Genomic DNA, 22,528 nt, shown 5'->3' with positions numbered 1-22,528 from the left:
AGTAGACAGAGGTGAATTTCAGATAGAAAGCTGGTCTTTGTAGGTGTTTGTGTATCCTCTACAATAATGAGATGACCTGGCTCCTTGTCTTGGTTCTGACATCACGTCTGTGTGCCTTTGGATAAGTCATCATCCTCCTTGAGCCAGTGTTTCCTCATAACTGAAAGGAGTTAATAATTTTACCTCTTACAGGGTTATGAGGAGTAAACAGGAGGGGGGAAAGATGTAAGAAAGGGCATGATAAAATGGATGTAAATGAAAGTAAATGTTACATAAGACCTTCTGCCAGAGCATCCTGAAAGACCTCGAGGGAAAGATGAGCTGCTAGAAGGTACCCCTGAATGGATGGCAAGTTATCACACAGCCAATTATTTTGATTTAAAAGAAAAGCAAGGGATACCATTTGCAGCAATATGGATGGACCTAGAGATTATCATACGAAGTGAAGTAAGCCAGACAGAGAAAGACAAATACCATATGATATCACTTACATGTGGAATCTAAAAAAATGATACAAAGGAACTTATTTACAAAACAGAAAGAGCCTCACAGATATAGAAAACAAACTTATGGTTACCAACCAGGAAAGGGAGGTGGCGGGAGGGATAAATGAGGAGTTTGGGATTAACATGTACACACTACTATATATAAAATAGATAACCAACAGGGCCTACTGCATAGCACAGGGAACTCTAGTCAATATTTTGTAATAACCTATAAGGGAAAAGAATCTGAAAAGGTATATATATACCGGATGCTCCCATACAGGCATGAAAAAATACGTCAGCCTGTTTTCCACTGCCATAAATCTAAAGCCCTTGCATATTTTATATGTTTGACCTTTCTCTTGCTAGGTAAAAGAATCCAGCAGTTCTCAATCAGAGGTGATTTTTAGCCCTCAGGGGACATTTGACAATGTCTGGAGACATTCTTGGTTGTCATGACTAGGGGCAGACGTACAACTGACATCTAGTGGATAGAAATCAGGGATGCTGCTAAACATCCTTCAATACACAGGAGAACTCCCACAACAAAGAATTATCCAGCCCCAAATGTCAGCACTGCCAAGGCGGAGTTCAGTCTCCAATCCATGTTGACCTGAGCCTGTGCTCCAATAGAAATGACTGTCATGAGAGAGATATAGTCACTCTGACCTTCTCAGGGTGAGGGATTCCAAAGAATGTGAGACAAACACATTGAGGCACTTCACACAGATGCTTGAGTGAACGTTTCCCTCTAAATGGCGTTACGGCATTTCACAAACATAAAGCGGTTGCCATTTCTCTCTCTGAGAATAAAACATAGCCTTAGGAGATGATGCCTTTATTATTCCAAAGGTCAGGAAGACCTTGGTCATCATTTTGAAAAGAAACAAGTATATGCTTTGTAATAGCCAGTGAATTTAGCAACTTCATTAAGCTAACAGAACGGTCAAAAATGATACCTTTCGTTTATTATCTATTGCACATTTAAGCATTTTCCAAAAATAAAAATAAGAAGAGTTGGGTTTGCTTTCAGTTGATAGCTCTGTCATTTTAAGATTTCTGGTATCACTAAGATACTTCTAACCACAATCAAATGGCTTAATTTATCTAATGTTTTAGAATTTTGGTAAGAGTAGGTATTAAACATTTTGTAACTGTTTGGGGAATTTGAAAGGTTATTAAGTTCTGAATAACAGAGTCTCTCATGTTTTCCCACCAAACTTTTCCCAGCAGTGAATATATCTGGATCTTATTCTGGTTTTTTATTCTTTTTTTAGCTTCCTGAAATGACTCATGTTCAAACACAGCGACCGTGGTTCATGTTTCTCCTGCAGAACTTTGGACTGACCCTAGGTTGGCTTTCCCTCTTACTCTTGGCTATATATGAACAAAATATTAAAATATAAGTTGTCTCAAAATCCTTCAAAAATCAATTTCTATGGTGTCATTTTGTTTCTTTTGTTGTATTCTATAGTGATTTATAAATTAAATATTTTTATCTTAGGTGAAGTGTGTGTCTTTTAGTTCATTAACTTATCGATTTTATAATGCAATTTTGTTTCTATAGTGTATAAATGTCAGGTTGTACTTAATTGAATTTTTGTTGTTAGTTTCCAACACTGTGATGGAACTCACGCCTTCTTAGTAACTCATATGCTCTAAATTAATTCTAGTAAACTTTCAAAAAATATTTTTTCCCCAGTAAAGGATGTTTGTTTGTAGTATTTGAAATGGACAGACGTCTGTTGGGTTAAAATCTGCTGTAACTTCTTTGATGTCAATAATATATTTTTTGTGTGTATGTGAGATTATAAACCATAAGCAAACTAAATTACAAACAAATGTAATAAAGTCTTGTTTTAATGTGATGGTTTGTATTACCTTCTGTTACTGGGTGTCAGATTCTGAAATCAACGCTAAAAAAAAAAACAAACCAATATAGCATAGTTCACCTGAAAGTGTGACCCACTGGCTCAGAAATGCTCATAAATAAGCAAACTTGGGAATTTTAAAGGCTACTGTGTCAGCACTCTTCTCTATAAGCACCAAAGGAAATCTGTTCTCGGCAAAGAAAACTGGAAACAAAAGATGAAATTCAAAAAATTTTAACATAAAACTTGAGTCGGGCAGTAGATTTAATGCGTAAAGTGTCACGGATTTAACAGAGTGTGTTTATGAGAATAATATGACTAAGTGAAACATATTTTTATGCTCTTTCTGAGGAAATATAGAACCCTAAACATTATTTAAGTAGGTAAGTTCATGAAATGTACACGCAACATTCCTGATAACCTAGCAAAATCATTAAAATAGAAAATAACTCTGGCTTTAGTCATTTTTCTTGGAAAACAGATGCCTACTATTTTTCTTATTTTTTAATGAGATATCTTGACAAGGGAAAAAAGCCCATTTTACTGCCAAAATGACTCATGGCACTGCATCAAATACGTCTCTCCTACTTACTCACTTACCAGTAGATAGTCTTTGCCACGTGCACCCAAACATAATCTTCTTCAACCTTTCTTTGATTTCAAAATGAGGGGGGTTTCTCCTTCAGTTGTCTTTAGAGCTTCATTTAAGGGAGCATCAGGACATAATGCAATAGTGCTCTGACTCGGCAGACATGAGGACCGATGGAGGATGTATCACAGGGTAGACTGCTGGGCTTCATCCCTAGAGTTTCTGAGGCTGTAAGTCTGCGGTGGGGCTTGATTTTGAACTGCCTGCAGGTGATACTGATGTTGATGCTGCTGGTTGGGTGCCCCGCCCCCCCGCCCGAGCTTCACGGGCGTGATGGAGATCAGACACACCTGGCGTCAGGAAAGCGCAGGCGCACGACTTTGCCCCATTAAGCTGATGAACGCCCGACAAGCCTCACGCTCGACCTGAGTTCCGAGGTCGAAAGCCCCTGCTCTTTCCGCCTTGCTTGAGAGCGTCGGTTCAGTCGCGGGAGTTACCGGATGAAGAGTCCGCAGGTAGCACTTTTATTCATCTTTGCCTTGAAAGGTAAGCGGCCCCGACACGCAGAGCTTTGTCGTCCTTTTATTGGAGAATAATATGTAGCTGAACAAAACCCCCTTTGTACAGGTCGATGTGGTGTGGAGGTTACGCAAAAGAAGCACCTGGCACCAACCGTGTTTGGGTTTCTACGAGCACGTTCTGATTTTGGCGTGAAGCCTTAACTTAAGCCAGTTTAGTTAGAACAGCTCTGATGGATGAATTTGTTCCCAGTTCAAGTTTAGAGTAGTTTGGGGCTTGGCTAAATTAAACATCTTGATGTGAGCTACTCTGTAACCTTCAAGTTAGAGTGGGTTTAATTTCTTTTTACATTTTATTGGAGTCTAGTTGATTTACAATGTTGTGTTCATTTCTGCTGCACAGCAAAGTGACTCAGTTATACATAGATATCTTCTTTTTCATATTCTTTTCCATGATGGTTTATCACAGGGTATTGACTATAGTTCCCTGTGCTGTACAGTAGGACCTTGTTGTTTACCCATCCTATATATACTAGTTTGCATCTGCTAATCTAGAGCGGGTTTAATTTGACCGTTGGATGAGGTGGTGTAGAGGGACTAAAAGGACTCAGCTGTTGGAAGGATTTGGAGGGACATTTTCAGTGAGTATTTTGCAACCCAGCACCAGTGTGCTCTGGTTGTAAGCAAAGACCTGGCCATCAGAGGTCATCTGCAAGGGTCATCCTAAGAATAGGATGTAGTGGCTCCTGAGGGTACCTTTCTAGGTTGGCCATCCCTCCCCCCATGCTACCTTACACCTGGCTCTTTGTTAATCCCTATTAGCAACCCAACAGCCTGAGCTGGACCTCCAGCCTCGAGCAATCTTAAAAATTGATAGAAATTCTCTTTTCCTCAAAATTGAGTGGTAATGATAAAAATATTATGATGATTTTTGCCTTCTAAATATGGACAGAGTCTAAATTTGGGGTGGCTGACCATGGTCATCCCTTTCAGTCATCTAAGTTATGTGTTACTCACTGAGCTTTGGGGTAATGGTGTTTTCCTTGAAACCAGATTTCACAATAACGTTAGAGTATTTCTGTTTAGTAGGCCTAAATTTAGGATTCCACTGTATTTCTACTCGGTGATTGATTTGTTTTTTAGTCACTGAACTAGAAATGCTCCCGGAGTAATAAAAACCAAGGAGCAAGTCATACAGAATTCTTATTTGAGCATCCATCACCCACTGACAGAGCCCTCTTTAGGGAAAGGAGAATTGGTATCATGTTACTGTGAGGCAGAATTCAGGGCCTGGGAAGGTGGTTCCACTGCCGTGTGCTGACCAGGACCAGGGTGTGATATAAATATGCCCATAAATTACAGCCATGACCACCCCTCCGCCACCCCTTCCAGAAGCCAGACTTTGGAGATGCGACTGTGCCTCTCTCTGTAAGACGCACCTCTCACGATACTGCACTTTGACAACTTCCTTTCCTCTTCGAAGCTGGAGGGGAAGGGTTGGATTGTGACGATGCTGGTTGCTAGGGTAGACTGGACCAATCAGGTTGGGGCTCTTGTGTGCATTAAGAATTCAGGCGCTAAACTGGAATCTTGGTTCAAATCCCAGCAATGCCACTTAATAAACTTACAACTTCTTTGAGCAATTTTTATTTCTGTAAAATAGGGCTAAAAATAGACTCTACCTCGTGAGATTGTGGTGGGGTCAATATGAGATGCTTACTGTTCCTGAAGCACAGTGCCTGGAGAATACTGAAGGCTCAATAAATATTAAATCAACATCATCATCACCATCATCATCATCAGTATCCCCTTCTTTTATCACATTTTCACAGTTTACCTCTCAGGGCTGTACCCCAGCTCATGGAAATGTCTTTTCTTGGTAGGGAATGGAGACCAAACCTATTTATGTCTTTACAATCTTCTACTCAAGCCTCCAAACCAGTCACTCAAATATTTCCTTACTGTTTTTTCACCTTGACTCACTTCCAGAGCCGGAGAGATGGTGGGGGGGGGGGCCCTCTGGTTGACCCCAGTCTGCCATCTCCTCTGGGAAACCTCCCTCCAAGTGTCATAATGCTTACACCCAGCGTGAGCCCCTCTCTCTTATTCTTTATCTTCTTTATTTATTTATTCTTCTTGCCCAGAGGCACTCACTTTATTTTATTTTAAACTTTTTATTTTATATGGAGCATAGTTGATTAACACTGTTGTGTTAGTTTCAGGTGTACAGCAAAGTGATTCAGTTATACATGTACATGTATCCATTCTTTTTCAAATTTTTTTCCCATTTAGGTTGTTACTTAACATTGAGCAGAGTTCTCTGTGCTATGCAGCAGGTCCTTGTTGGTTTTCTATCTTATATATAGTAGTATGTATATGTCAATCCCAAACTCCCTAACTATAAGCAAAACCTATTATGTTCCACTCTGATCACACTTCTAAGGATCTGGAGGTTGAATAAGGGAAGCTGATGGAGAGGAACCTGTCTGAGACCATGGCTATGGTCACAACTTGATTTCAATTCAGACCCCAAAGGAGTTCAACCCACTGCCCCTGTTGCCAATGTACCTGTTGCACCTGCTGCTGAGGGAATGCGGCCAGCTCTGAAAAGAGTCCAGGGTCCATGAGGCATCACCCTCGGGAGTGCTCGCTTGTTCAAACAGGGCAGATGCCCTCCAGCTGGAGGTACACACAGCCGCCCTGGGCAACGAGGGCACCATGGACAGCGGCGCCAACTCACCCAGCGGATGTTCCTACCTGCCCTAGCACCCATGTGTGTGGGGCAATGAGCCCCCCATGGTCAAGCTTTTACCTCCATAGGCACATCTCAAAACCCACCGGAAATCGTAGGAAGTTTGAGAAGCCAAAGAGAGTTTCCCAAATCCAAAATGATCTTACCCCATGTGAAGGGCCTGTGAAATGTACTTGCACACCTGCCCTCCCCCTACCACAATGTTCATGTCTCAGAGACAGACTTTATCATACGGACCTTCCCCCCACCTCCCAGCCCATCCCCCCACCGCTGCTTAACCCGCTTTGCAAAGCCTCTTGCTTCTCAGAGGCTTTCTTTCTTTGTATGATAAATCCCTCCATCTCCCTAGTCATATTGAACAATATAAAAAGAGAAAGATCTTCCTCTTCCCCTGCCCACAGAGACAGGTGCTGCCAGCTGGGACCCACCTAGGGTCTCACCAATTCCCGTCCCTACCCTTGACTTTACACAAAATTTTGGAAAGTATCCAGGATTTCTGGTTTATGGATTAGTTTTGCTTCACGATCTCAGCATTTCCCTTAAATAGCTATGCAGAGTGCCCCTAGACTCAGCCCACAGCATCCCATCATGCTGGTGCAAGAACCAACCTCAGAGATTTAATTCAACTCTTTGATTTTATAATGGTGATGTAATAGCAAATATTTTTATAGTGCTTACTAGGTGCCAGATACTATTAAAGGTGCTTTATAAGACTCATTTAATTCTCTTAAGAACCCTGGAGGTATAGGTGAAACACTCTTTTCATCCCCCTTTTACAGATGAAGAAACTGAGGCCCAGAGGGGTCAGTTAACTTGCCCAAGGTTACAGAGCTAAGGCAGGCTGGCTCCAGAATCTGTGACCTCAATCCCTGCAACACACAGCCTCTATAGAGAAAAAATTGAGGTTTGGAGAGTCTAAATGTTAGCCCAAGCTCTTATCTCTGTAAAGGAGTTGACCAAGGACTCAGCTCGAGCTCTCAGACTTCTGGTCCAGCAATCTTAACAATTTTTACCATCCTCTCTGGTCCCAGTCAACCCTTCTCCTCTCTAAGGTCTCAGTCCTTTAAGGTGGCTTTGCCTATTCTTGTTCATGTTCATTTCTTCCCATGAGGATCTACAGTCTAGGTAGCATGTTTTTTTTTTTTTAATGGAAGTTATGATTTTCATACAACTTAACATCATTTAACAAATGAATTCTTTAAGTTCTAAAATTCCAAAAGGTTTCTAGGCTTAAGGATTCTTTTGTTAAAATATAATTGATATATTACATTATTAGTTTCTGGTGTACAACATAATGATTCAACGTTTGTGCGTATCGCTAAACAATCCACCACAGCAAGTCTAGTTAGCACCCATCACCATAGTAGTTACAACTTCTTAATTTCTTGTGATGAGAACTTTTAGGATCTACTCTCTTAGCAAGTTTCAAGTACACAATACAGTAGCATTAACTATAGCCACCATGCTGTACTACGTCCCATAACTTATTTATTTTATAACTAAAAGTTTGACACCCTTTGCCTATTTTGCCCACCCCTTACCCCCCGCCTCTGGCAACCACTAATCTGTTCTCTGTATCTATGAGCTCATTGTTTTTGTTTTTGTTTTTAGATTTCACATATAAATGAGATCATATGGTACTTATATTTCCCTGTCTGACCTCTTTCATTTAGTGTACTGCCCTCAAGGTCAGTCCATTTTATTGCAAATGGCAATATTTCATTCTTTTTTATGGCTGAATATATTTCATTGTACATAGGTATGTACATATATATCACATCTTCTTTATCCATTCGTCCATCAGGGACACTTAGGTTGCCTCCATATCTTTGTTATTGTAAACAGGGCTGCAGTGAACATGAGTGTAGAGATATCTTTTTTTTTAAATAAATAAATTTATTTATTTATTTTGGCTGCATTGGGTCTTCGTTGCTGCACGCAGGCTTTCTCTAGTTGCATCAGAGGGGGCTACTCTTTGTTGCGGTGTGCAGGCTTCTCATTGCGGTGGCTTCTCTTGTTGTGGAGCACAGGCTCTAGGCACGCGGGCTTCAGTAGATGTGGCACACGAGCTCGGTAGTTGTGGCTCATGGGGTGTAGAGCGCAGGCTCAGCAGTTGTGGTGCGCAGGCTCAGCAGTTGTGGTGCACAGGCTTAGTTGCTCCGCGGCAAGTGGGATCTTCCCAGACCAGGGCTCGAACATGTGTCCCCTGCATTGGCAGGCAGATTCTTAACCACTGTGCCACCAGGGAAGTCCCTAGACCTCTTTTTAAGTTAGTGTTTTTGTTGCCTTCAGATAAATACCAGAAGTGGAATCTTGGATCATATAGTAGTGATATTTGAAGAATCTCCATACTGTTTTCCACACTGACTGTACCAATTGACCTTCCAGCTGACAGTGCACAATGATTCCCTTTTCTACACATTCTCACCAACACTTGTCATTTTTTAAAAATAATAGCCATTCTAACAGATGTAAGGTGATATCTCATTATGGTTTTGATTTGCATTTCCCTGATAAATAGTGATATTGAGCACCTTTTCATGTACCTGTTGGCCATCTATATGTCTTCTTTGGGAAAATGTCTAATCATATCCTTTATTAGATATATGATTTGCAAATATTTTCTCTCATTTGGTAGGTTCACTTTCATTTTGTTGATAGTTTCCTTTGCTGTGCAGATGTTTTTTAGTTTGATGTAGTTCCACTTGTTTATTTTTGCTTTTGTTGCCTTTGCTTTTTGTGTCAAATCCAATAAATCATCACTAAGACTGATGTCAAAGAGCTTACTGCCTACATTTTCTTCTAGGAGTTTTATGGTTTCAGGGCTTACATTCAAGTTTTTAATCCATTTTGAGTTAATTTTTGGGTATTTTGTAAGATAGTGGTCCAGTTTCATTCTTTTGCATGTGGTGGTCCAGTTTTCCCAGACTGTTTATTCAAGAGACTGTCCTTTCCCCATTGTACATTCTTGGCTTCTTTGTCATAAATTAATTGACCCTATATGCATGGGTTTATTTCTGGGCTCTCTATTCTGTTCCTTTGATCTATGTGTCTGTTTTTATGCCAATACCATACTGTTTTGATTACTACAGCTTTGTAAAGTAGTTTGGAATCAGGAGGTGTGATGCCTCTAGCTTTATTCTTTCTCACAATTGCTTTAGCTATTCAGGGTCTTTTGTGGATCTATACAAATTTTAGGACTGTTTCTTCTATTTCTGGGGAAAAATGCCATTGGATTTGATAGAGATTGCATTGGATCTGTAGATTGTTTTGGGTAGTATGGACATTGTAACAATATTAATTCTTCTAATCCACGACCGTGGAGTAGCTTTCCATTTATTTATGTCTTCAATTTCTTTCATCAATGTTTTATAGTTATCAGTGTACAAGTCTTTCACCTCCTTGGTTATATTTATCCCTAAATATTTTTAATGCTATTGTAAATGGGATTGCTTTCTTAATTGCTCTTTCTGATGGCTTGTTGTTAGTGTATAGAAATGCAACTGATTTTTGTATGTTGATTTTGTGTCCTGCAACTGTACTTAATCCACTTTTTAGTTCTAACGGTCTTCAGGGTGTTCTCTTTGTAATCTCATGTCGTCTGCAAATAGTGGCAGTTTAAATTCTTCCTTTCTGATTTGGATACCTTTTCTTCCTTCCTCCCTCCCTCCCTTCCTCCCTTCCTTCCTGTCTTTATTCCTTTCCTTTTTTTTTTTTTTTTTGCCTAATTTCTCTGGCTAGGACTCCAATATTATGTTGAATAAAGTGATAAGTGTAGGCATCCTTGTCTTGTTCCTAATATTAGAGGAAAAGCTTTTAGCTTTTTCACCATTGAGTATAATGTTAGTTTTGGGCTTGTCATATATGGCCTGAATTATGTTTAGGTATGTTTCCTCTACACCCACTTTGTTGAGAGATTTTATTTTAAAAAATGGTTGTTGAATTTTGTCAGGTGCTTTTTCTGAATCTGTTGGGATGATCGTGTGGTTTTTATTCTTTGTTTTGTTAATGTGATGTATCATTGATTGATCTGTGGTTGTTTAACCATCCTTGCATCCCTGGAATTAATCCCACTTGATGCTGGTGTATGATCTTTTAATGTATTGTGGAATTTGGCTTGCTAATATTTTGTTGAAGATTCTTGTACATGTTCATCAGGGATATTGGCCTGTAATTTTCTTTTCTTGTGGCATCCTTGTCTGGCTTTCATATCAGAGTAATGCTCATCTTGAGAAGAAAGTTTGTTCCCTCCTCTTCTATCTTTTGGAAGAGTTTGAGGAGTGGTATTAATTCATCTTGAAATGTTTGGTAGAATCATCAGTGAAGCCATCTGGTCCTGGACTTTTGTTTGTTGGAAGGTTTTTGATTACTAATTGAATCTCCTGACTAGGAATCGGTCTGTTCAGATTTTCTATTCTTCATGATTCAGTCTTGATATGTTATATGTTTCTAGCAATTTATCCACTTCTTCAATGTTGTCCAATAATTGTTCATAGTAGTCTCTTATGATCCTTTGTTTTTCTGTGGTAACACTTGTAATATCTTCTTTATTTCTGATTTTATTTATATGATTGGTCTCTCATTTTTTCTTGGTGAGTCAAGCTAAAGATTTGTCAGTTGTGTTTATCTTTTGAAAGAACCAGCACTTAGTTTTATTACTGAGTCCAATGTCCTACTGCTGACTGCATGACAGGCCAGTAAATCAAGAGATAAATTGTTGGGGCAATGAATAGTGACTTTATTCAGAAAGCCAGCAGGTCAAAAAGACGGTAGACTAGTGTCCCAAAGAGCTATCTTACCCAAGTTAGAATTCAGGCTTGTTTTATACTAAAAGGGGAGGGAGTGTGGCTGTTGGTTGCAAACTTCTTGGTACCAGAATCCTTTATTCTTGCAGCTGTCCAAGTAAGTCTGGTCACAATGTTTCTATAAACCTCCAACAAGACAAATGTTATTCTTTGTTCTGCAACTTTTTATCTCTATATGAATGGAAAAGTGTTATACCTTTAAAGGTCAGAGCTTTGAGAAGCTGAAAGCTAGACTGTATATTTCAGGTTATAAGCAACATTCTTTTCTGAAAGGTGCAGAACCAGCATGACTAAGCACAGGCAACAGAGCACAAAAGTTAGAGCTAAGGGAATAGATTCAATATGGAGTCAAGTTTGTTCCTCTCTGTTACAGTTTCACTGATATTTTCTGTTGTCTTTTTAGTGTCTATTTTACTATGAAATTTCCACTCTGATCTTGTTATTTCTTTCCTTCTACTAACTTTGGAATTTATTTGTCTTTCTTTTTCTAGTTCCTTGAGGTATGAGGTTAGGTTGTTTAACTGATATTTTTCTAGTTTCTTGATGTAGGCACTAGGAACTTCCCTCTTAGAACTGCTTTTTCTGCATCTCATAAGTTTTGGTATGTGGTATTTCCATTCTAATTTGTTTCAAGGTATTTTTTTGAATTTTCTTTGATTTCTTCTTTGACCTATTTGTTGTTCAGTAGCATGTTGTTTAACCTTCACGTATTTGTAAATTTTTCAGTTTTCTTCTTGTAATTGATTTCTAGTTTCATACCATTGTAATTGGAAAAAATGCTTGATATGATTTCATTATTCTTAAATTTATTAAGACTTGGGCCTAACACGTGGTCTAACCTGGAGAATATTTCATCTATGCTGGAGAAGAATGTATATTTTGTTGCTTTTCAATGAAATGTTCTGTATGTGTTTGATAAATTCATGTTGTCTAACGTGTCATTTAAGGCTGATACTTTCTTCCTGATTTTCTGTGTGAATGATCTATCCATTTGATGAAAGTAGGGTGTTGAAGTCCTCTACTATTATTGTATTGCTGTCTGTTTCTCCCTTTAGGTCTGTTAGTATTTGCTTTATATATTTAGGTGCTCCTAAGTCAGGTGTGTAAATATTTACAAACGTTATATCTTCTTGTTGAATTGACCCCTTTATCATTATATAATGACCTTCTTTGTCTCTTCTTACCGTCTTTGTCTTAAAGTGTATTTTGTCTCATATTTGTATAGGTGCCTGAGCTTTTCTTTGTTTTCCATTTGCATGAAATATCTTTTTCCACCCCTTCACTTTCAGTCTGTGTGTGTCCTTACATCTGAAGTGAATCTCCTGTAGGCTGCATATAGATGGGTCTTGTTTTATCCATTCAGCCACTCTATGTCTTTTGATTAGAGAATTTTAGTCCATTTACAGGTAAAGTAATTGACAGGTATGTACATTCGACCCTTGAAAAATGTGGGTTTCAACTGTATGGGTCCACTTATATGTGGAATTTTTTCAGTAGTAAAAGCTATACTACTACACGATCTGTGGTTGGTTGAATCCTTGGATGTGGAACTGTGGACACAGAGGAACTGTGGATGTGGAGAAACCACAAATACGGATGGCTGACTCTAAGTTTTATGCAGAGTTTTGACTGCGTGGAGGGTCAGTGCCCCTAATCCCCACGTTGTCCAAGGGTCAACTGTACTTATTGACATTTTGTTAATTCTTTTCTGATTGTTTTTAATTCCTCTGTTTCTTTCTTCTTCCCTTGCCCTTTTCCTTTGTGATTTGATGGTTTTCTGTAGTGATAAGTTTAGGTATCTTTCTTTTGATCTTTTGTGTATCTACAATTGGTTTTTGCTTTATGGTTACCATGAGGCTTACCTAAAACAACTTATATTTGTAACAATCCATATTAAGTTGATAACAGCTTAAGTTGGAATGCATTCTAAAGCTCTACATTTTTACTTCCCCCACCCATGTTTTATGTTTTGATGTCACAGTGTACATCTGTGTATCCATTAACAAATTATTGTAATTGTTTTTTCACTACTTTTGTCTTTTAAACTTCATATAGTTTTTAAGTCATCAACACACCACCTTTACATTAGATTATTTTGAATTTTACTATATATTTACCTTTACCAGTGAGATTTGTACCTTCATATGTTTTCCTGTTCCTAATTGGTGCCCTTTTGTTCAGCTAAAGAAGTGCCTTTAACAATTCTTGTAAGGCTGGTCTAGTGGTGATGCATTCCTTTAGCTTTTGCTTGGCTGCAAAATTTTATCTTGCCTTCAACACTGAACAACAACTTTGTCAGGTAGAGTAGTCTTGTTTGACAGTGTTTTGTTTTGTTTTGTTTTGTTTCAGCTCTTTAAATATATCATGCCACTTCCTTCTGGCCTGCAAGATGTCTGCTGAAAAAAATCTGCTGATAGTCTTATGGGGGTTCCCTTGTTTATAACAAGCTGTTTTTCTCTTGCTGCTTTTAAGATTCTCTCTTTGTCTTTAACTTTTGACACTTAATTATAATGTGTCATGGTGTGGGTCTCTTTGAGTTCATCTGTTTTGGAACTCTCTAGGCTTCCTGGATCTGGATGTCTGTTTCCTTTCCCAGGTTAGAAACATTTTGAGCCGTTATTTCTTCAAATAATTTTTCTGCCACTTTCTCTCTCTCTTCTCTTCCTGGGACTCCCATAATGTGAATGTTGGTCTGCTTGATAGTGCCCCATACATCCCGTAAGCTGTCTTCACTCTTTTTCATTCCTTCTTCTTTTTGCTGTTCTAACTGGGTGAATTCCAATGCCCTGCTTTCGAGTTCATTGATCCTTTCTTTTGCTTCATCTGGTCTATTGTTGAACCCTTCTATTATATTTTTCAGTTGAGTTATTATATTCTTCAATTCTGTGACTTCTATTTGGTACTTTCTTATATTTTCTGTCTCTTTGTTGAAATTCTCACTTTGTTCATCCATTCTTCTCCCAAGCTCAGTGAGTATCTTTATGACAATTATTGTGAACTTTTGATCAGGTAAATCACATATCTCCATTTCACTGAGGTCTTTTTCTGAGGTTGTATCTTGTTCTTTCATTTGGAACATATTCCTCCATATCATCATTTTTTTCTTTAATGCTTTGCATTAGATGCATTAGATAAAACAGTCACTTCTCTCAGGCTTAAGGAGTGGCCTCATGTAGGAAATGAAACTTATTGTTCAACGTTGCCCTAGATCTTGGTTGTGTCTCAAACCTTTGTGATTGTCTAAGCAGACTACTTTACTTTTAGGGGCTCCCAATAGTTGAGGGTTTGCTGAGACCTGTCATTGTACCAGAGAGGAAGATCTCAGTCAGCACCTAGATTCAGGCTGATTGGATGCCAGACCTATATGCAGTAGCTTTTCAGATATGCAAATATTCCTCTTTCAGAGGAGGACTGGGAGATGAGTGTTTCTGTCTGCTTCCTGTGTGCTGAAAACTGGTGTGAGAGCCAATTAAGAACTGTCTTTTTCTCTTTGCTACTGTCCCATTGAACCCATGAACACAAGCCCCACTGGCCACCAGATCAAGGGGCATCCCTGGGCAGCAGCCACAAACACTGGGGCACCAGACATAAACCAGGGCAGTAGAAGCGTGTATAAGCTCCCCTGTGGGATATACCAGTGCAGCAGAAGGAGAGCACAGAGAGAAGCACCCACCCTCCAGGGTCTCTGGAGAGGACTGCAGTCAGCCCTTAGGCCTCTGTTTAATTAGAAACCTGGCCCTCAGGCCAAAGCTCCAGAAGAAGCAAATAGGCCTTTTCACAGAAAAACTGGGGGTATGTTTCAGTCTGCTGTCTCCATGCTGTATCCTGGGGGTGGTAGCCAGGGGAGAACAGCCTCTCCATTTGTTGTAGTCTAAGGGGACCCATGAACACAAGCCCCATGGGCCACCAGGGCCAGGTGATCAGGGGCATCCCTGGGCAGCAGCCACAAAAACTGGGGCACCAGACATAACCCAGGGCACCAGGATCATGTTCAAACTTTCCTCTGGGAGATAGAGGTGCAGCAGAGGGAGAGTGGAAGAGAGCACCCACCCTCCAGGGTCTCTGGAGAGGATTACAATCAGCCCTTAGATGCTTGTTTAGTTAGAAGCCTGCCCGTCAGGCCACGGAATGAATACATACTAATAAGATTCTTATACAGAGAGACTGGGGGCCTCACTGTTACCTCTTGTCCTGCACTGGGGGTGGGAGCTGGTTAAGAACTCTTTCTGTATTTGTTACTGTCCTGTGGGACCCACGAACGTAAGCCCCATTGGTCACCAGAGCCAGGAGATCAAGATGTGTCCCCTGGGCATTAGCAGCAAGGATTGGGACACCAGACCAGTGTAGAAGCTCCTTTATGGGAGACACCAGCAAGTTGGAGTGGGGCAGAGGGAGAGCGCAAAGCTGGCGCCCAGCCTCCATCCCTGGAAAGCACCTTTGCAGGCCCCTATAAGTGTGCCAGACCCAAAGCCTGCCCCCAGACAGGTAAATAGGCTTCCTTCACAGAAAGACTGGGGGTGTGTTCCAGTCTGCTGTCTGCATTGTGCCCTGGGATTGGGGGAGGCCAAGAACTGTCTTTCCATCTGTTCCAGTCCCATGAATGCAAACCCTGCTGGTCAGCAGAGCCACGGAGCATCCCCTGGGAAGTAGCCAGAAAACCTGGACACCAGCTGTCTGTCCAAGCTCCCCTCTGGGAGAGACTGGCGCTCCGGAGCACAACAGAAGCAAAGTGCAGAGATAGAATCCACCCTCCAAGGTCTCTGGAGAGGATTGAAGTCCGCCCTCAGATGTGTGTTGAGTAGAAGCCTGACCCTCCAGCTGCAGCTCTGAAGATAAGCTAACAGGCCTCTTTCACAGTGACACTGGGTACCCCAATCTGCTGCCTTGCTGCTGTGTCCCTGGAGTGTCAGCTGGTTAAGAATTCTTTCTCCATTGGTTGTAATCCTATGGGACCCACTAGTGTAAGTGCCGCTGGGCACCAGAGCCAGGAGATGCAGATGAGTCTCCCGGGCAGCAGTTGCACAGTTCAGGGTGCCACACAAGTGAGAAGCTCCTTTTGGGGTGACACCAGCCACCTGGAGTGAGGAAGAGGGAGAGCACGGAGATGGCAGCCGCTGGCCTCTGTCTGGAGAGTATTTCAGCCAACTGTAAATGTCTGTTAAATTGGATGCCTGCCCCATTGGGATGATGCTCTAAGATAAACAAATAAGCAATAAGCCTCTGTTGTAGAAAGTCTGGGCTCCTCTCAGTTTCTGCCTCTGCCTGGTCCCTGGGGTGAGAGTCCCAGCATGTGAGCCCCTTAAGAGTTGTTTCTCAGTTTGCAGTCATCTACGGGTCTCATGGAACAAGCCCTGTTGGCTTCTAAGCTAGATGTTTGGGGGGGCTCATCTCTCAGGTGCAGGTCTGAAGAGTTGGGTGCCTGATATGGGTGTCAAATGCTTTGCTCCTTGGGGAGAAGCTCGGGCTTCTGAGTTTCCTCCTGATTGTGGGTGGTCACCGTGTGGCTGGTGGGGTTTATGGTGAGATTGTGCCTCAGCCCCTCCTACCCGCTTCCATGTGGGTTTTCTTCTCATTCGTCCAAAGTGTAGGAGTCACTCAGCTAGTTTTGGGTTTTTTGCATGAGGAAATCGTTCCTTATGTAGCTGTAGAGTCAGTGTGTCTGTGGGAGGAGGTGAGTTCAGGTTCCTGCTACATCACCACCTTGAATCAGAAACTATTTATTCATCTTGAGTTTCTGACCAATCCAGGAAGCAATTGTGAAATGTTAGATACACAAGGTCACCTACTGTGATTTTATGGGTAAGAAATGGGTCTCATTTGGAGTTTTAAATGCATCACCCTTAAAAAAATGCACAGAGAACTATCTGGTTATCAGGCCAAACTGGAAGAGATGAAGCTCTTCTAGGGACTAAGTCACCCAGCTCAGCTCTCTACAGTAGAGAATAGTTGGAAATAAATGTCTGAAATTGCCTAATATATATTTTTTTCTGCCAAGAGAGAAATCTCACAATCTCACCATAATACAGTCATTCTGTGACTGTATTACCTGTGATGAACCCAGGTAATGAGTTCAATACTGGGACCAACATTTGGAGAGAGTTCATGGAAGTTTTGCTTTACTTTCGTTTTGTTTTGTTTTTTTAAAGAAGTGAGGGCACAGGCATATCCAGAAATGATGTTTTAATCATCATAGTAACAGCTGTTATTTACTGAACTTTATTATACAAGGGACTTGCTTATTGCTTTACCTATATTTCTCTTATCATGTAAGTCCCATATTAAACCATTTTAGAGATGAGAAACTTGAGTCAGAACGTTTAAGTAACTTACCCAAGACCACACAGCTAGTAAATGGCAGAGCCACTGTGATTCTCTGGTCTGGGGTCTTTCTCGTCGCACATGCTGCCTCAAACGAGAGTTAAAAGAACAGGAAAGACGTTACTGGAAGAGGAAACTCTGAAATATTATGCAGGAATCACCTTCTTAACATATCTACTTCCAACAGTGGAACAAGCTGACTTGGGTGGTTTAATAACAGTTGAGGAAGGCTGTTATTAAAGAGATATGAAACTAGATGACTTCTAAGGCCCCCCACCAAGTCTGGGAGCTGATGCCTGTGCAGGGGCATTTTGTTGCAAACAATAAAGAAAGACAATGCACTTGTGTTGCAAAGACTCAAATGTACTATGTACAATTCAGGAAAGAGAAGCGTTTTCGCATCTGTGTTTGGAGCTGTTTTGGGTTCGCCAACTCTATCTGGGTGTTCTTTCTGCAAATATCCAGGTCATCAGCGTACTCAGCAGGTGTTTTTTTGTTTTTTTTAATTAATTAATTTATTCATTTATTTTTGGCTGTGTTGGGTCTTCGTCTCCGCACGAGGGCTTTCTCTAGTTGCGGCGAGCGGGGGCCACTCTTCATCGCGGTGCGCGGGCCTCTCACTATCGCGGCCTCTCTTGTTGCGGAGCACAGGCTCCAGACGCGCAGGCTCAGTAGTTGTGGCTCACGGGCCCAGTTGCTCCGCGGCATGTGGGATCTTCCCGGACCAGGGCTCGAACCCGTGTCCCCTGCATTGGCAGGCAGATTCTCAACCGCTGCGCCACCAGGGAAGCCCTCAGCAAGTGTTTTGAAGTGACGTCTTTCCTAGTCTATCTTTTCGCCTCAACTTTCGTTCTTTCCGGGTAAAATGCTAGCTCTTATTCACTTTTGTACTCTTCTAACTTAGCCTACTGCCCCAAAGCTGCTAAATAAAAATTTGTCAAAATGAACTGTCTAAACGCCAAATCAAGTCATTCCTCTATTCAAAAATTTTGTCTGTGGGACTTCCCTGGTGGTGCAGTGGTTAAGAATCCGCCTGCCAATGCAGGGAACGAGGGTTCGATCCCCGGTCCAGGAAGATCCCACATGCCGTGGAGCAACCAGGCCCATGCACCACAACTACTGACCCTGCGCTCTAGAGCCTGTGAGCCACAACTACTGAGCACGTGCTCCTACAGTCCGTGCTCCACAACAAGAAAAGCCACCGCAGTGAGAAGCCCACGCACCACAGCAAAGAGTGGCCCCCGTTTGCCGCAACTAGAGAAAACCTGCACGCAGCAACGAAGACCCAACACAGCCAAAAATAAATAAATAAATTGAAAAGAATATCTTGTTTCTCCCTATTGCCTCCATGAAAATGTCTAAGTTACTTAACATGGAGTAAAGACTGTCTGTGATTTGTCCTCTTTCTACTTCTCCTGTTGCATTTTTGTCTCCTCCTTCTTTGTGTTTTAGGCACCAACCAAATCAGACTGCTTGCATATTTTCCTCGTCCTCTTGCTCTTCCTCACCTCCGTGTATCTGCAAGGAGGTTCCCTCTGCCTGGCTTGCCTCAGGCACGAGTTCTTCTACAAGTTCTTCCCTCATTCTCCTAGGTCTCACCAAGCCCAGGGGGATGATGTCACCATCTTTTATGTTCCCATCAAACCTCTATCATGGCTCCTGGGGCTCTGTGGTTTATTACAGTAGAGATCGCCCTATTTCCCACCAGAGAGCTATCTCTGCATTTTCTCATGAATCTGGGTATTTCCAGAAGCTTGATCTTTTCCTGATCTACAGAAGGCATTGAGTTACTATTTGATGAGCAACTGAATCAATCAAAAATTGTAAATCTCCCTCCATATCTGAAACCTGTTGAGCAAAAAATAAGAGGCCAATCTAATGAAATGCCAGACTAACTTTTTGGATGGGATAACAAATAAGACATCTGAAGTATTTACCCATAGGTGTACAAGCATGAGTCTCTTTTTTGTGAATTATTTAAAAATTCTTTTTGTTAATATTCTAACAATGTCACAAGGTGGATAAAGATTATTAGACTTGTGCTACAGACTGAATGTTGTTTGCATCCCCCCTCCAAATTCATATGTTGAAATCCCAATCCTCAAAGTGATAATATTTGGAGGTAGGGAGGTGATTAGGTCATGCGAGTGGAGCCCTCATGAATGGGGTTAGTGCCCTTATAAAAGAGACCCCAGAGAGCTCCCTTGCCCCTCCCACCATGTGAGGACACAGCGAGAAGGCACCATCTACAAACCAGGAAGTGGTCCCTCACCAAACACCAAATCTGCCGGCATCTTGGGCTTGGACTTCCCAACCTCCAGAACAGTGAGAAATCAATTTGTGTTGTTTATAAGCCACCCAGTTTATGGTATTTTGCTACAACATCACTAACAGACTAAGACACCTTTTTCAAAAAAGGCTGTGATAATAAGTCAATGACCGATTCTTTTCATTTATTTATTTATTTTAATGAAATATAGTTGATTTACAATGTTGTGTTAATTTCTATTGTACAGAAAAGGGATTCAGTCATATATATATATAAACATATACATTGTTTTTCATATTCTTTTCCATTATGGTTTATCACATGATATTGAATATATTTCCCTGTGCTATACAGTAGGACCTTGTTGTTTATCCATCCTATATATAGTAGTTTGCATCTGCTAATCCCAAACTCCCAATCCATCCCTCCCCCCACTCCCCCTCCTCCTTAGCAACCACAAGTCTGTGCTCTATGTCTGTGGGTCTGTTTCTGTTTCATAGATAGGTTCATTTGTGTCACACTTTAGATTCCACTTATAAATGGTATCATATGGTATTTGTCTTTCTCTTTCTGACTTACTTCATTTAATATGATAATCTCTAGGTCCATCCATGTTGCTGCACATGACATTATTTCATTCTTTTTGGTAGCTGAGTAGATCTCCATTTTATATATATATATATAATATATATATATATATAATATATATATACCACATCTTCTTTATCCATTCATCTGTCGATGGACATTTAGGTTACTTCCATGTCTTGGCTATTGTAAATAGTGCTGCAATGAACATTGGGGTGCATGCATCTTTTTAAATTATAGTTTTGTCCGATATATGCCCAGGAGTGGGGTTGCAGGATCATATGGCAACTCTATTTTTAGTTTTTGAGGAACCTCCATACTGTTTTCCATAGTTCCTGCACCAATTTACATTCCTACCAACAGTGTAAGAGGGTTCCCTTTTCTCTACACCCTCTCCAGCGTTTGTTATTTGTAGACATTTTAACAATGGCCATTCTGACCAATGTGAGATGGTACCTCATTATAGTTTTGATTTACATTTCTCTAATAATTAACGATGTTGAGCATCTTTTCACGAGCCTATTGGTCATCTGTATGTTTTCTTTGGAGAAATGTCTATTTAGATCTTATGCCCATTTTTCAATTGGTTATTTTTGTTGTTGTTGTTGTTGTTGTTGAGTTGTATGAGCTGTTTGTATATTTTGGAAATTAAGCCCTTGTCAGTCACATCATTTGCAAATATTTTCTCCCAATCCGTAGGTTGACTTTTCATTTTGCTTATGGTTTCCTTTGCTGTGTAAAACCTTGTAAGCTTGATTATATCCCATTTGTTTATTTTTGCTTTTATTTCTATTACCTTGGGAGACTGACCTAAGAAAACATTGGTACGATTTATGTCGGAGGATGTTTTGCCTATGTTCTCTTCTAAGAGTTTTATGGTGTCATGTCTTATATTTAAGTCTTTAAGCTATTTTGAGTTTATTTTTGTGTATGGTGTGAAGGTGTGTTCTAACTTCATTGATTTATTTACATGTGGCTGTCCAACTTTCCCAACATCACTTGCTCAAGAGACTGTCTTTTCTCTGTTGTATATTCTTACCTCCTTTGTCAAAGATTAATTGACCATAGGTGTCTGGGTTTATTTCTGGGCTCTCTATTCTGTTCCATTGATCCATATGTCTGTTTTTGTGTTAATACCATGCTGTTTTGATTACTGTAGCTTTGTCATATTGTCTGAAGCCTGGGGGAGTTAGGCCTCCTGCTTTGTTCTTTTTCCTCAGAATTGCTTTGGCATATAAATTTTAGGAATATTTGTTCTAGTTCTGTGAAGAAATGTCATGGGTAATTTGATAGGGATCATGTTAAATCTGTAGATTGCTTTGGGTAGTATGGACATTTTAACAACATTAATTCTTCCAGTCCAAGAGCATGGGATATCTTTCCATTTCTTTGAATCATCTCAATTTCCTTCATTAATGTTTTATAGTTCTTATCATATAAGTCTTTCACCTTGTTGGTCAGGTTTATTCCTAAGTATTTTCTTTATATGATTGTAAAAGGCATTGTCTTTTTACATTCCCCTTCTGATATTTCATTGTTAGTGTAAAGAAATGCAACCAATTTCTGTATGTTAGTCTTGTATCCTGCTACCTTGCTGAGTTCGTTTATCAGTTCTAGCAGTTTTTGTGCAGTCTTTAGTGTTTTCTATATATAGTATCATGTTATCTGCATATAATGAGGATTTTACCTTTTCCCTTCTTTTTATTTCTTTTTCTTGTCTGATTACTGTGGCTAGGACTTCCAATACTATGTTAAATAAGAATGGTGAGAGTGGGCATCCTTGTCTTCTTCTAGATTTTAGTGGGAAGGCTTTCAGTTTTTCACTGTTGAGTATTATATTAGCTGTGGGTTTGTCATAAATAATTTATTATGTTGAGATATGTTCCCTCTATACCCACTTTGGTAAGAGTTTTTATCATGAATGGATGTTGACTTTTATTAAATGCTTTTTCTACATCTACTGAGATGATTATGTGGTTTTTGTAGTTTCTTTTGTTGATGTAGTTTATCACATTGACTGATTTGCCTATGTTGAACCATCCTTGTGACCCTGGGATGAATCCAAATTGGTCATGGTGTATGTTCTTTTTTATATGTTGTTGGATTTGGTTTGCTAGTATTTTATTGAGAATTTTTTTGCATCTATATTCGTCAAAGACATTGGCCTGTAATTTTCTTTTTTGGTAGTGAATGACCAATTCTTTAGTCAAATTCAGAGCATACTGCTTGCTCTAGAACTCAACTGTTGACTTATCACTGTTCAGGTGTTTCCTTTATGACTAACATGAAAAAATAGGTAAAAAATATGATACGATCTCTGTTTAGTTGTCTTT

General features: G+C 40.3%; 1 protein-coding gene across 3 annotated transcripts in view; it reads left to right on the top strand.

The window, feature by feature from the left end:
- The window catches only part of SLC39A12 (solute carrier family 39 member 12), a 67,710-nt gene extending 65,819 nt beyond the window's left edge, over nucleotides 1-1,891 (top strand). For all 3 annotated transcript variants that reach the window (XM_061181539.1, XM_061181538.1, XM_061181537.1), the window contains one exon: nucleotides 1,763-1,891. In XM_061181539.1, the coding sequence (XP_061037522.1) occupies nucleotides 1,763-1,891 (129 nt within the window). The remainder of the gene's footprint in view (nucleotides 1-1,762) is intronic.
- The last annotated feature ends 20,637 nt before the right edge of the window (nucleotides 1,892-22,528 follow it).

Source organism: Eubalaena glacialis, chromosome 2 (genome assembly GCF_028564815.1).
Source record: "Eubalaena glacialis isolate mEubGla1 chromosome 2, mEubGla1.1.hap2.+ XY, whole genome shotgun sequence".
Taxonomy (NCBI): Eukaryota; Metazoa; Chordata; class Mammalia; order Artiodactyla; family Balaenidae; genus Eubalaena; species Eubalaena glacialis.
The sequence above is the reverse complement of the archived record's forward strand: the minus strand, read 5'-3'. Positions and strand labels throughout refer to the sequence as shown.